The sequence below is a fragment of the Protopterus annectens genome, chromosome 13.part0, assembly GCF_019279795.1.
Source record: "Protopterus annectens isolate FY-2018-M chromosome 13.part0, PAN1.0, whole genome shotgun sequence".
NCBI lineage: Eukaryota > Metazoa > Chordata > Ceratodontiformes > Protopteridae > Protopterus > Protopterus annectens.
Genome location: NC_056747.1, coordinates 187071189 through 187087443, shown reverse-complemented (window position 1 = coordinate 187087443; position 16255 = coordinate 187071189). Strand labels below are relative to the sequence as shown.

Here is a 16255-nt window from a genome sequence, read left to right as displayed (position 1 = left end):
TCAGGAAGGCCGAGTGGGGTTCCTGGGTTTGGGAGGGTGGTCTGTAGCAGGCTATAAACTGGAAGCAGTTTTACCCACTGTTAGTTGCAAATGGATAGTCTCTGATGCTTCGTGCTGTGCCACCAACCTGGAGGTGTGGGTATCTTTGACGAATATTGATACTCCCCCTCCTTTTGTGGTTCGGTCCAAGTTTTGGGGCCGAAAAGCATGGTATGAGGTATAACCTGGTAGTGCTGGGGTGCTCTCGGGAGCCTTGAACCAGGTTTCTGTTACTGCACAGATATCGATGTTCTCCATGCTAAGGAGAGTTTCCTTTTGTGGTTCGGTCCATGTTTTGGGTCCGAAAAGCATGGTATGAGGTATAACCTGGTAGTGCTGGGGTGCTCTCGGGAGCCTTGAACCAGGTTTCTGTTACTGCACAGATATTGATGTTCTCCATGCTAAGGAGAGTTTCGAGTGCATGCATCTTGAGGTTTAGACTTCTGGCGTTGAGTAGCATTACTCTTATTTTCTTATCCCTTGTGATACCTATGGAGGTGGGTTTGTCTTTTGAATCTTGCCTAAAAAAAGCACTATGGGGGAAGCAACAGCCTTTGCCAATATCCGAAAGCCCAGGGGTGACAGGTGCAAGCCGTCCCTAGCGAAGCATCGTGGCTTGTCGAGCATGTCATCCCAGGCTGACAGGTATTGGATCCCCTTTGAATGACACCAATACTTAAGCCAGTTGTTGAAATCGATCATCTTGTCTTCATATACCGGCCTGGGCTACATGCTCAGAGAGCTCCTCTATGTCTCTTTTCATGTAGTCCAGGGAGGTACGTCTCAGGTCATTCACATCAGCATGGACAATGACCTAGTCATATTTGTACTTGCCTTGGAGTGACCTGAGTGCTTGTGTTATGTGGCGGATCCTAGCGCCCGACAGGCAGCTCAGCGTGACCTTCTCCTTGTTCAGTCTTATTTCACTCTGGGAACTGGTTTGGCTGAAACCAGCCCTAGTATTATATTGAATTAATTATATGTTTCTGGGCTTGAGAGAGGTCTTCAGGCAACTTCACTAACCAGGTATAAACTATATACTTTTAAGGCCTTTTTTACCATGCAAACTTCGTTGGGCTTTATTGTCTGTCTGCAGAAATCATTTTTCAGAAAATGCACTGCCTACATTTTTGCTCTGCCTCACCTTTCTAAGTAAATTATTATACTGTCGTTAATATGTCCCAATAAGGTACATTTGCCGTTCTGATATATAGTCGTGATTTTTGAGTTAAAGACTTTGACAGATATAGCTGTACTATATAGCTCATAAAATATCATGATTTGCAAGCAGAAACGAGAGCAATGTGGAGGAAAGATACCCAGATAGTTCTAATAGTAGTAGGAGCAACGGATCTTATAAAAAAGAGTCTGCAATCATATTTACATATGCTACCAGTACATGCAACTATCCACAAATTGCAGAAGGAGTCATTTCTGGGCACAGTAGGTGTTGCGAAGCGCACTTTTGGCTGACATCAAAGAGTGAAACAATACTAATTTCATGAACTTTAATCGTACTTCGACTTAGGAATGGGGTCCATTCCCGTCATAGTATTAGAAACCCAAAATATTTGGAGAAATTAGAAAAGGCTATAAGAACAACCAACTGCATTTACTCCACAACGACTTCCCGTGTATCTAGGAATACACACATATACACATCTTCTTAAAAATTCCATGGTAACAGTAGTAGTCCCCACCCAGCAGATTTCTATTGGCCATTTTCACTGACAATCCAACTCCCCCTCCAGCTGTGCCACAAAGCTCGCCCTACCAGTCGTCCAGAGAGTAGCAAGTCCAACTGCAAGTTTCTATTCGTCTTTGTAGTAAAACAGAGAGTGACACGCCCCTTTTTCTCTGCCCCATTGGCTCACCAGACGTTCTGTTTTGGAACGTTGCCGTGGCGTCCGATGTAATACCTCTCCAGGGGGGAGGGGAGGGCATGGGTCTAACTTCCGGTTTGTGTGTGAAATTGACACACAATGAGATCGGATCATTGATCGCCTTCGTTAATCGGCTTGATTCCCCCCTCTCCCTCCCCACCCTTCGCCGGCGAGACCACAAATCATGGACAATCAGGTAAGACGCTTCCATTTAGTGTCTTCAGTTGGCCGCCTGGCAGTCGTTCCCAGCCGTGCTTAAGAGAGGCCTGGGCTGGCGACTGGTTGGCTTGCTTGTCTGCTTTGCACATTTCTTTTGCTGTCTGCTTCTGGAGTTCGCATGGTGAAGGGGGGGAGAAGATGAAGTGGTACATTCAGCAGTAATACCAAGCATCCTTATTAATGCACATGGGGATGTGATGGATGATGAGCCAATCGAGAAGGTGGCGGTTGCTCATCCTTCTATCACAGTGTTGTAGAAATGTGGCGGTGAACCAAAAGTGCATTGGAGGGTCAGCAAATATGTGACTTATTTTTTTTTCTAGCGAACATAAACAAATGTTCTGCACATGTGCAGACTTTTAGTTGCAACCCTGTATTGTTTTAAATGGCATCTGAGTGCCATTGGCATTCCAATTTTTGTTCAGCGTAGCGGATGTTTTGATTGATTTTGAAGGAACTATACCTTCACCTTTCCCCAAGTCTTTTTGGGTAAGGGTTTGCCTTTAGAGAGAGTTGCATTTTGTTTTGCCGGCATACATTTATTTGACTTGCAGGCTGGTATATTTTGAGTGATTAAGGTAGTTGCAGTTAGTTGGAGGCTGATAGTGAAATTGTTTACCACTGAGGTGAAATATAGTTTGGTTTGTCGACTCAGCAGTGCTGTCACACTGTTATACATAGGTTTAGTCAGATTTTTTTGAATTGTACGCTTCCAGAATATAACATTCTCCATGACGCACTTTTTGTAGCTGTTTGTTTACATTGTATTTGTGTTGATAGTCGCTTACAGTGGTTTACCAAGACATGTTAGATTTGTACGCCAACCTCCCATACCACTGCTTCCCCCGATCTCTCCTCCTCCCCCGAAACAGGTGCTCTTTGTTCTATGGCATATTATCATATACGGGTAACTAAAGGTGTAGCATACATTTTTTTGACTAGAGCCTTTTTTATTGGATAGCTGCAAGAATATCTCGATGTGGAGGTATTTACTTTCTTAGTATATTTGCTCTGTTTCTGTTACTGCAATTATGATTCTGTTCTCCCAAATTTGTATTTTTAATATCATTGTCTCCTCAAAAATATTTGTACACCATGGCTTCAATTGTGTTAAGTATCTGCTGCGCCACTGGTCTGATGAAAATGTGGGCATTTTTTGTGGCCAAGTGGGCTGGACCATTTCCTAGTCCATACTGTTTATGTTTTCATATAAGCAAATGCCAACACACATAGCACAGACCTGTGAAAATGTAGGACTTTGATCACAGATGCGTGAGCAGTATTACATCTGACATAATTTAGCACAGCTGGTAATGTGTCGCCTGATTTACTGATTCAGGTAAATAGAATTTTAAGAATAGTTTGACTTCTAGTACCCGATGCCACAAATGAACTGCTGGACGTGTCTTTAATACCAAACGTTTATATAAGATTCCCATGTGCAGACTGAGATTGGTGCATAAACTATTCATTCTGTTCCTATTCCAGACTTTATTTCCTGATTATCAACATACAAATTTTTTTGTATATTTAGAAATTTAATATGATTGTGGAGAACAAACGTTTATATAGGATTCCCATGTGCAAACTGAGATTGGTACATGAACTATTCATTCTTTTCCAGACTTTATTTCCTAATTATCAACATACAAATTTCTGTATGATTGTGGAGAACAATAATTGTGAGTACAGTTTTGATTCTATCTTGAGATATATTCTGAAATACTTTGGCTTCAGTGTGTAACCACATTTTTGTACAGTGGTTCTTAATTGGGTTGTATTGCTCTCCTGTACATTTTTTTTTACTTTTTGCAGTTGGCAAAACAGTAGGAATTACTAGAGTATTGCTGCAAGTTTGTGCTTTGTTTTATTTTAGTGCCCTGGACTCAGGGCCATATTGCTATCAGCGCTGTGGGACAGGAGAAGGCTTCAGCCAGTCTTGAAAGGAATTGCTGCAAGTAGCCACTTGAACTGTATATTTTCTTATTTTGTTGTACACTCCCACATGTGTGGTAGTGATTGTCTTTTTAAGGTGTAAAATGTCATTTTTAGGAAAGTAACGCCACATCTGTACACTGACAAATGTGTATCAACTGTTTTCTGTGAACCTTGTGTTGTTTATATGTATGTCATGTATTGTATATGTAGTATGTGTGTGCATAGATATATTTGTGTAAAGTTATTGCTCATTTATTTACTTATTGTTTTTGTGTTCTGTACTGTGGAATGTTTGTCATGGCATTTTACTTAGGAATTCTGATTCCAATTTTTGTTTTCTGGAGAAGTGTGGGGTGTGTGTGTATATACATATATATGTGTGTGTATGTATGTGTGTGTGTGTGTGTGTGTGTGTATATATATATATATATATATATATATATATATATATATATATATATATATATATGAAGAATTTGTAAACTTACTGAGACCCTGTGTTCTGCAGAACAGTTAAAATCTTTGTTTTTTTTTTACCATGAAAGAAAAGAAATCAAACTCTTTACTAGCACCAATCCTGTCTCCTAGTGCCTGATGACACTGCACACTTCATGCATGGTAAAATTCCTGTCTCTGCACAGCAGTGACTTCAGTGTCAAGGTCAGATACAGAGATGCTGCACTTGCTAGTATACAGCATGCTGACAAATCTTTATATAATGGGCAAATTAAATGCCAGGTTTCCAGTCAGTGAAAATGCTAACACAGCCAAATGGCACATAGCTCTCAGTAGGTGGGTCACCATGTACTATTAACAAAAACAAACAAAAGCAGAAAAAAAGCAGCTTTATTAGATAGCAGCACAATTATGATTGATATTGATACATGTTTTAATCATTTTTCTTTGGTAAGTTGGACATTGTACCACAAAGGGTATTGTAGAGGACTAAGCTAGAAAAGAGTTGGAGTGATAATTAGAAGAATATAAAATAATATTAAAAAATTAAACTGTTCTACAGTTTTCTTTTTCAAATGATGAAAGTAGGATGTTGTAGAAACTACAGCTAAGAATAGGTAGGTATAGTTACTGATAACAGTCTCATATTGTGTCATTCACACGATATGTTAAATGCAGAAGTAGCTCTTTACACTGCTGAGCTTGTTTGGTGTCCTGCTGTCCCATGCAGATTGTATTTATAGCCCTTGATTCATCTAGGTTTGGCCCTATTGTGCTAATTGGAGTTTTGCTGTTATCTGACCTTCAGTTTTCTGGGTCTGGGCCAAACAGCAGGTAAAGTAACGGGGGGGGGGGGTGTTACCTGATCTTGAGCATGGTGGTTATGGTGGTTCTTTCTGGTGAGTGTGGGCATGCCTCCCCATGTCTGAACTGGCTGCTGGTATTCTGTTTTCCTTATTGATTGCCTGTCTTTCCTTGTAGCTGATTGGTGCCCCTCCCCCCTTTCGGTAGGGGATTTGTATAGTATTTAAGGAGCTTAGTTGCACAGGCTAGCACTTTTTTATAGCACTGAGCTGCATTTTGTTGAGCTTGTTTGAGTCCTATTGTACTAAGGGAGTTTTTGCTTGTATGTTGTCTTTGTCATATCTGAAATTGGATTACTGCAGTAAGCGCAGCAGCGTGCACTGAGTTTTGGGTTACTTAACAGCAATCACAACAGTTAATTCGCAGCCAAAAGTATGAAATTATCAGGTGTTGACTGGTTTTCTGCATTTCTCATTGTTTATCAGAGGCCTTTAAAGTTAAAGCTTTGTCCTTTGATTTGGTTTATTTGCTTATTTGTAAAACAGTTAAGAGTGCCTTCTTCTAAATATTCCTTGTTGTAGTTTACCAGTTGGGCACATCTAGTCACATATTGGTCTGTATTGACCTAGTCATCAATTTGCTCTGTCCCCTTGTTTTGGCACCTTGCTTGCTTTAAGAATTTTGAGACAGTGTACTCCTTTTGTGTTTACTCACAAGCAGTACTTTAATCTTTTACTGATAGCACTTGCAAGAATTGCAGGTGTTAAATCTGTAGGCTAACCTTGCTCACCCTATACATCAGTGAGCTGCTTAACACTACACTGCAACCATCAATTGACCCACTTTTGCTGAGGTTGTTAAGAAATAACTTATGTAAGCTGCTAGAACATTATTTGAGCATGCCTTGATCATACAATACTGCTATCTCTGAAATATCTTCACTTGCATCTTCAGCCAGTACGAAAGTGCAAAACTTTGTCTGCATGCTTACTCCTGTAAGGACTCCCCAGGCTGTTGATACCATTGTATGTGCATTTGCATAATTGGGCAAACCAATGCTCTGCTCACCAGACTGTGCAAGGATAGGGACACGGTTAGCTGCCTGTTATGTGCCAACATTTGGAATGTGACCTCAGTGCTTGGGCTCTTTTATCTCAAGTGTGAAGTAGACACTGGTTGACCACATGGGAGTGAATAACTTTAGATGCTCTGTCCTGGGGGAGATGCATAGAGAGCAGAGGGTGAGCTCTACGGCAATGTCTGAGGCAGTTAAGACACTTGTTTTGAGCAATGTTATGCTTTCTGTGAGAATGAAAAAAACTCACAGAAACGCCAAGCTAAGCTAGAGCCCTCACCATGTAATATCTTCTCTTGTAGTGGAAGCCCATGGGATATGTGCAGACATACTGAACTGCTATGTGTTGTGTTGTGGCAACACCTTTACCTAGACTTTATCTGAAATGGAAGGTAGACTGCCTGCAAGCTGAAATAAGAATTTTACAGTATGGTTTAGCTGATGTATTTCATACAGTAAGATTTAAGTTTTTGTTGTGTTATAAAATGTAGTGCATTTAGGCTGAGTACATTGTCATCAAAATCTACAGTTCTGTGTAAGGAATGTTTTGTTCCTTTTGACGTGTGTGTGTATGAAAATTTCCTTTTGATTTTTGCTCATAGTTGCAAGTAGAATGTTTATGTAAGTCAGAAATCTACTTGTTTACTCTTCTAGCAATCTGGTACTTTTTTGCCTTCCCCAGAAAATCCAGTTGGCCTCTGGAGAATACAGTATCTTATTGTTACTTCTTTATTTGACTGACAGACTTGAGATGTTCAGGTTTTTTTTGCATTATCCAATTTGATTATTAAATGTCTGTAGTGCCAGAGATATGCTCGGCTGTGCCAAAGGTTGCATGCTTGCTTTCTTAGAAAGATGCCAGGAAACTGCAGTGCTTAAGCAAATGTCTGGAAGTATTTTGATGTCATTTTATAAAAGCATCAATATTAGATTATTCATGTTGCTAGGAACATAACCACAAGTTACGTTTTAGTTTTTGTTTTTAATAGAAAACAGTTAATTCCGCCTAAACTAAATACTTGAACTATTCTGTGTATGTAGTATGCTATTCGAAGTTTATTTTCTAGAGAAATTTAAGATGTTTTAGATTTCCATTTTAACATTGTGGGTTAAGAGGTCAAAACCTGGGAGGGAAAAATAGTAAAACTGGGGGCCAGCTGTGTGAGAAATAATATTTGTATCATGTCTTTAGTAATGTCGTTTGTGTGCTTTCTTTAATAGATACTGTATCATTTCAATTGTAGTGGAATACATGTATAGTCTTCTGACAGAAAAGAAGCATTCTTAGCAGAAATTAAATGCTTTGCCAGCATTTTCAAACTGAGACATCACTGTGTGTGAGGAAAATCGCTAAGAAGTAATGTAGCCTGCCACTTAGCAACAGAATGTTTTTTGGGAGTCTTGTATGTTGAAAGATTATTTTTCTGGTTTCATTTATCAGAGATCTTTAAGGTCTGAGTCCGTTTTAGGGCCTCGCTTTTTGATGTCACAATTTGCTTTACTGGAAATAAACTAGTCATTCCACAGAGCTTAATTCCAGACAGGGGTGTTGAGGAACCATAGCAGACAACTCCAAGTGGAAATCGGTTGTTTGTGCACTGGTATTCCTCAGAATAATGTATAAAGGAACCACTGACTGTGGCGAGCAAAGCATAGGCTGCTTTTTTATGCTGTTCGTTACCCAGCAGTTTTTTGATAAGGTACTTTTTTGAAAACTCCCATGGTTGTAATAGATTCTTGCTTTGCTTTTTATCAAGGTGTCATGCTGCCAAAAATGTACATTTGTTTTTATAAGGAATTAACTGCTGTCTTTTTCTTAATGTTTTTTAACTTTGTTTTGTACTACAACTTTGCCAACCATTTTTTTTTTGTTTAACATTGTGACTTTACTTTGGTACAGTCAGACTTTTTACTGCTGCCTTTTTCAGTTATGATGCCTGTGTTCATGAAGTCATAGTACCAAGGATGTCATTGGGTTGTCTTTTGAGGCATAAAGATGTCAACTGCTGGGGGTGGCTTTTCCACTGGTCCAACAAAATATCACTTGGGTGTTTTAGAAAATGATTACAATATTAAACAAAAAAATCTGAATAAGTTCAAAATGTTTAATGATTATTTTTAATTAATTTTCTATCGTTTAATGTGATCTGTATTGGAGCATTTCTCCCTAGGCCTCCGATGAAGGGCTTATGCTCAGTCTGACATTCATGGTTAACAAATGTCAAATAAATAAATCTGTCAGTCAATCAGTCAGTAACAGTTTTGCTGTTTTTCTGGCATGTTATTCTGATACTGCAATGTTTTTAAACCTGGGTTGCTGGTTTCCTGGCTGACATACTGATACCTAGGTTCTCTGCGGACTTTTAGTGCAGAATTAGAAGTCTAACCCACTAGATGGTGATGGGTGGTGGTTGAGTACTGCAGGAGGTAAACCAGTTTGTTGTCCTATTTATTTATATTTTATTGGCAAGATTAGCACTACTGAATGGAATTGCTTATTTATTTTAAGATGGGACCAAGGGATAAACCTTTCTATTGTAATAGTAAAAGATTGCATGCCATTTACAGCAGAAAAACAACCATGTAAAATATTTTAAATGTTTTTACTGACGCCGTACATAGAAGCACAGTGATTTATCGTTGCTGCCTCATAGCACATGTTTCATTCCACAGCTTAGGTGACTTATTAGGGAGTGTGTACATCCCATCTGCTCAGGTTTGTACTGAGAGCTTCAGTTTCATTCCACATCTCAAACATATATTGTAGGTGAGTTGGCAATCCAGCAAATAACTTGCAAGTGTGTGTTTGTAAGCCCTAAAGTATTTGTTTTTTTGCCTTGTGGTCCTTGAGGGTTGGGGATAGGGTTTGATCCTCCTGCGATGCTGAACAGGACTAAGCAGGTACGTGTAGAACAGTTTATTTGGCTAAAGTGGCAAATGTTGGCCTCAAGTTAGATTGTTGTACAAAATAGACATTCATTAAATAACTAATGTTGAAAATTTTAAGAAGTAATGTAAAACTCAGTGTTTGTTCTGTAAGCGTACCCAATCAGTGCTTTAGTGCACTTTGTTTTGTATTTACTTGCACCCCTGATGGTAGGCACTGACATTTTCTGGCCCCATTTTACTATAACGTAATTAACGTGCAATTATTATCCTTGCTGCTGTCACTTAAGTAGCTGAAATGACTAGCAGCTTTCAAGAATGTCAGATTCGGAGTTGTAAGTTATATGGAGGACTCAATTTGTTCTATCCAGCTTGCACGTCAGTATCTGTTGCAGCGATGTGTTAAGGTACTGACAGCTTACTACTTGCTAAGAGGGTGACTATGGTAAAGGAATACACACAAATCTAATATAACAAATATAGTAGTTAACCTCAGATTGGAGGAAACGGGAGCCCTGTGATTCATAAGCCAGAATAGCAAAGCGCATTGTGCGTGACAAATGTTTAGATTTAGTTGGGGGGGTATCCAGACATCCAGCATACTTGGCATGTTGCCTGAGGAGAACCTTTTGCTTCAGCTGTTAAGGTTCCTCATATTGGACAGATTATATTTTGGCTGTAGTTGAGCCTGCTTTTGAAAGCTGTGTTTTGCTTTAAACTGTTCTCTGTAGCCAACCTTCCCCAAGGACTTGGCTAAATGCTATGTCTAACGGAGACATTTTTAGACAATGTGAGCTTCAAAAACATTGCTAAAAGGTTGAGCTATGTTCTGTCCTCATAGAACTCCACTGAGTTCTCATCAGTAATGTTGAAATTCCAGTTTAAGTAATTTTCTTAAAGCGTGCACTTTAACAGATTTTGATAAGTAGTACAGCTTCCATAAAAAGCACCATGAACTCTAGATATGCCAGAGGCCACAGACTACATCCCCTGCCTAATATACTGCTGAAGTTGTACCGATCCAGTGCTAGTCGGAGTGCTAGGAGTACAAAGTCATTTTTTAGCAGACAGTTTAAATGAGAATTGAGTGTTTTAGACTTAACTACGTGTATAATTTGTCTAATATTTTTCTTCACACCATTGTTCTTGTGCATGATTTCCCGTGCATTGTTTTCGTTATCTGCAGTTATTTTTGAGATTCTTGTTCTGTTTGTACTGTGTCTGAGCATTTCTCCTCAGGACTTTGGTGTGGGAATTCACTGAATAAGGGACTTTGCAGTTCAACATTCTTGTAATTGTAAACCTCCATGGCATAGTGTGCTGTAGAATACTTGGGAGTGAGAGTTATACTTTCTAAACACAAGTTCAAGAAAACACTCCGTCTTAGTCTTTATTGTAATAGTCACTTGTAGCAATACATATTCTGGTTAAAAATCCTCCAGCTTTGGGCTCGAGCCTCAGGAATAAGACTGATGCATTGGTCTGGGTACAGCTGTACAACGTAAACATTACTGCAGTGGCAGACATCTTACTGAAATAGTTTATCTAACACTGTAGTTTCTGTACCAGACAGAGTAACCTCTTCTGGAAAGAGAGCCAACAAGAAAGCTGCTGATGCACCCATTTTTGTGTTTGTTTTTTTTCTTCCCCCTTCCCCTACTGATTATTATATTCCCGCTGCTGGCCAATTAGTCCCCTATATTGAGGCAAGTGCTGACTGAGGGGGAGGGCATAATTTTGGGAATTGTGGGCAGCCACGGCGGTGCAGCGGTTAGCATTGCCGCCTCACAGCAAGAGGTTCTCCGGTTCGATTCTCGGCTGGGGTGCCTTCTGTGCAGAGTCTGCATGTCCTCCCTGTGGTCGCGTGGGTTTCCTCCGGGTGCTCCGGTTTCCTCCCACATCCCAAAGACATGCTGTAGGTGGATTGGACACTCTAAGTTGGACCTAGGTGTGAGTGCGTGCCTTCTGTGGAAGGTTGGGTGCTGAGCTGTAACTCGACACTGTAAACCTCCACTGCCAATCATGTGCGGACAGGTGATCCGCTGTGGCGACCCCTAACCGGGAAAAGCTGAAAGAAGAAGTTAGGGGTTGTTTGAGTTTTTCTGTTTAGAGCTCTATGCATGTCTTTTTCCCACTCATCTCACATGTTAGCACAAATAGTGCTCATCCCACATAGGGTATCCCACTATCTGTCTTTTCTTTATTAATCTTTATTCTTTCAGATTTGACCTACCTTTGTAAAACTACATGACCAATTTTGATCTTTCAGAAGTGACTCACCTTGTAAAGTTGCATGACTTGTGTACCCTATATATATTGTTTAAAAATAAAAGTATTCCTATATACCTGAAGCATGCATGTTTATATTATATTCTGTTGTATTTTGCTATAATATTTTTGTTAATCTCATTACATATTGTTAGCTATATCATGTTTGTACTAAGTTTACTTCTTGTACCTTAATATTCTTTTTGTTGTGGAACTTTTCTTCCCAAGTCTCCGCTGAAAAGTTTTCTTCCCAGTTGGACACTACCCGTTTAACAAATGTAAATAAATTAAATGTCTGGTAACATGCTTAAGACTTGGCATGCAGTAGACATCTTGAGGGCATGCTCCTACTTTTGAGAGTGATGTAACCCCTTAGGACAGCTCTGCACCTTCCTCCCACTCGACGTCTCTGGCCTCATGAGGTCTCTCTCACTCTGCTTGGGATTCAGCCACAGGACTGTGTACCCTGGGTATGTGCCCCTATACACTTAATCCTGAAGAGAGGTGACCCCGCAAAACGTCATCACTTTTTCAACCCCCATGCCAGGTCCAGCAGGCACTTGGGCTGCTAATCAGTTTTGGTAGATCATTCTTATAGTCAGGGCCTTATGCCACTATGCCAGTGGAGATGACACTATGCATTTTGGAGAGAAACTGCTTGCGGAACGATACCAGGGTCAGTACTGTTGTTTTAGTTGACTGGAGGCAGGTCCATAACATTGTGCATCACCTGCCTGCAGTCTAGGTGTGTCTAAGAATACAGAGAAGTTGCACTGTAAGCCATTGCAGACCTCAATGTCAAGCTAATCCTGCTTTACTTTAATTATGAGTAGAAGCCGACAATTAACCAAACTGCTTTCCAACCAAAATAGAGTAGAACAGCAGGCTTTCTTCTCTGTTGGTCATTCAGACTTCTCAGTAGTAAACTAGGGGCAGGAATCTTTCCCCGTTTGCTTTGCAAAAACTTGCCCTTTATTTTTTTGTTACTCACTTGTATATATTTTTTATCTAAAATCACCAGACTGTGACTCTGTAGCGTAGCAGGTTTGACCCTTCTTTCATCCTCGATCACTGTGATTCATTTAGCAGCTACGTGCTAGAGGATCCAGTCGGGGGAGTCTGAAGGGAGCAGCTGATAATGGTTAACCTGCCCTGGGGTAACATCTAAAGTTGACTTTTAATGTAAAGAACCGTGAAGAGAGAAAAACTTCTGTAATTGGCTTTATGATAAAGATGTTTAAACCTGACTTCCTACAAGGGTCTACCATTGCTCTGAATGATACTAAAAGGTCCAGCCTTTCCCTCAAAAAGGGGGTGCTCTTCTAAGAAGTACCACCCACTATGAATTTTTTTTAAACAAATTTGAGACAAATGGATACCTGTGCAAAACTTTGAGGGCTGCTCCACTCACAGTTAGCATGGCTTCTTACAAACAACACTGGATGTGGCAGACATTGAATGACTGACTTGCAGATTCTTTAAAGTAAAGCTTTGAAAAAAATAAAAGATCCCACCAGTACATTGAAGGCTTTTAGGCATCGTTTGCATTAGTCACTTCAGAATGCCTGTAACATACAATTTCAAGCTAATCTGCTAGACCTAGAGGCAAGGTGATGTGATATGTTTTGTTAGAGGTGTTCTCGAAAACATGGGGTTGGGGTGTCACTTCAACAGTGACAGTCATCTTGAGGGATAGATGGATCATCCTTCAGCCAGATAAGCTCTTTGACTCTGTTCTCGATGCAAGTATTAATCCCAAACACTAAAGACCACTGCCGAAAATCAAGAAGCAATAAGTGAAAAGCAACTGCACTGCTGAGCAACAGTAGAACTTGACTTTATTGAGCACAAATTAAAATAGGTTAACTGGTTAGATGCTTTCATTTGAAATTATGCAAATAAAAGCGCTTAACCAGTTACCATATTTTAATCTGTGTGCAGTAAAGTTGGGTTCTACTCTTGCTCCGTGGTGCAGTTGCTTTTCGTTTATAGGTTCCAACACTGGCCAGAGTTGCCCTGTTGAAAGGCCACTTAAGATTGTGTCCCCCAAACACTGAACCCTCTAACGCTAACATACATCAACATTTCCAGAATTGTCATTATATCATCTAAGTAGCAAAGAAAATGGGAATCCAGTATCAGTCTTTCTTAAAAATTCTGTTACAACTTTTATTTGATGAGAGCATGCTGAGGGTTTGGATGTACTTAACTCCTATGAACAATCGGTGTACTATTACTCTACTTGTAATGTAGTATACTATGGTATAATGAGTATTGTTAAATGATCTAACCAGGGTGGTGCAGTGAGAAGCATTGTCACCTGCCAGAAAAGGGTTCTGAATGGGGGTGCCTTCCTTGCAAAGTTTACATGTTGTCCTTATGTTTGCTTGTAGTCTGTTTGGGTATTGTGGTTTTCTGTCATATCTGAAAGACATGCATGTTAGATGGTAAATGGGTTGGTAACTGTGAATTGTCCATAGGTGTGTCTTTTTTGCTGTGGAAGAAAGCCCTGGCAGGTTACTTTACATTCCTCACCATCTAAGTAAATTGTGTGAATGGTGGCAGCTATTCATGGGGTTGCTGTAGAAGTCTGATACAGTTCAGCAGCATTGGATGGATTCTTAATGTTAAAAGAATAGTATTTTGTGAACTTCAGGGGCTGGTGATGAAGTAACTGTAAGTCATCAGAAGTAGTTGACTGCGTTAACTTATTTATGAAACATAATTTTTTTTCACAGTGGGGAAGCACTTCATGCTGCTATCTGACAATGCTTGGCTTCCCATGTGGAGTTTGCATTTCTTTTTGTTTACATACCGTTTTTCACTGGGTTATGTAGTTGCCTCTTATGTCTCAATTTTTTAAAATTGTCTGTAGTTCTGCTCGCTGTTTGAGAGTGACTAGTGTGTATATGAAGGCTTAGTGTCCTTTGCAGAACTGGTTCCTTGTTGTCCATGAATGCTAAGATAGGCTTTGGCCGTCCTTGACCCTGAATTAGATTTATTTATTTTTATTTTATTTAGTTTGTTTACCTGGGTAATCACCATATACCATTTGCAGGCACAGCCCAGTGAAGAAATTCACAAAGAAATAAATAAATAAATAAAACTGAACAAATTCAAAGAGTAATCACAGAAGGTACATAATCCAACAGACAATTGAAACAATATGTGAATATTATTAACGGAGTAGAAACTAAAATGTGGATTAATTTTAGTAGTAAACGTGAGAGGGAAGCAGCAGGTGAGAACAGAAGCTCAAAGTTGAAGTGATGCAGATGAGGTGGGAGTTAAGTTATTTGTATGCATTCATCTGATACTGATGTAAAACTTGTATTAATGCAGTCTTTATTCATCTTGCATCTAGTTCTTGCCATCACTAACAGAAGTAGTGCAGTACATTTAGTAGTTTGATCATCTCTGGTAGTAAATTAATAGTATCACAAGATCTTTTTCGAGTCCTTGCATATCTTCAGATGTGAGTTTTCCTTCTTTTGTATAAAGAAGGTATTGTTCAGCAACATGTGCCAAGTCCCAAGTGCACTTCACCTCTCCTTATTCTGCTGTTAATTCCTTCTATTTGTGTCTGTAGTGTAGTCCATCTTACTGTAATTGCTGAAGTATTCCACATAAAATTCAGAAATGTCTTTATTTCCTTAATTACCAGGAATTACTTTGTAATTTAAAACAAAATTATTTCTAATGAGGGATGTACTTGGTGTCCCACACCATACTTTAAATTTTGTCAGCTTTCATTGCTGACATGCATTTTTATATTCTGTCTACAGCTCGTCACCTCCTTTCTTCCCTTATCTTTTTAATACCTGTCTTCGTAATGTCATATTCTTACATGAACGTGATGACTAAGGATTATTAAGTAGTGCTTTGTCTTGTGATTCCTTCCTTAAATAAATTTCTGAAAATTGTTGTGTTGTTGTGTCTTTTGGCTTTTCCCAGTTAGGGGTCGCCACAGCAGAACTCCGGTCCGCAAATGATTGGTAGTAGATTTTTACGTGCCGAGTTGCCAGCTCTGATGCACAGCCTTCAACGAAGGTACTAAATAAATTTCTGAAAGTAATCATTACAATCTCAAAGCTTCTGACTGTTGTGGGTAAAGGCTCAAGTATGCCCAAGATTTTCCTGTGTCCATGATTTCTGAAGCATGTGTTAAAATTGGGTGACCTTTGCCTTAATTCAACTCAAAAGAGGCATTGTAGAAGTTCCACCAAGTAAGGCATCTGTTTTTTAGTACGCCATTACATATCTTTTCGATCTTTGGATTTTAACAGATTATTTTTTTGTCTACACCATGCACCTTTATTTTGAAATTATTACTCCAGAAAAAGAAATGCGCAACTTATCTTAAGTCTTCTCTCAAATTGTAGGACTTGAAGAGAGCTAGTGTCAGTGGTTTAACAGGTAGCACACACTCCTTTGGTACTGGAAGATCAGAAGCCTGTGGTTTCTATTCCCGCTGTGAATTATTGGATTAAGTTTTCAAATTGCTGATACACTGCAGTGCTCCCCTTATGTTGTACTGCACTGTCGTCCTTCGGATGAGTTATTAAACAGAGGTCCCCGCTGCTTGAGTTGATGGTAGCTCAGGTGGATGTAAAAGATCTTGTGGCACCTGTTGAACAGAGCAGGGAAAGCTTCCTGATGCTATAGCCAAACTTCCCCTTGTAATGTA

General features: G+C 39.6%; 1 protein-coding gene across 1 annotated transcript in view; it reads left to right on the top strand.

Moving 5' to 3' along the window:
• The first annotated feature begins 1952 nt into the window (after window positions 1-1952).
• Window positions 1953-16255, top strand: part of MLLT1 (MLLT1 super elongation complex subunit) — a 767946-nt gene continuing 753643 nt past the window's right edge. Inside the window, exon 1 of the mRNA XM_044090764.1 lies at window positions 1953-2118. Within this exon, the coding sequence (XP_043946699.1) occupies window positions 2107-2118 (12 nt within the window). The 5' untranslated portion in view covers window positions 1953-2106. The remainder of the gene's footprint in view (window positions 2119-16255) is intronic.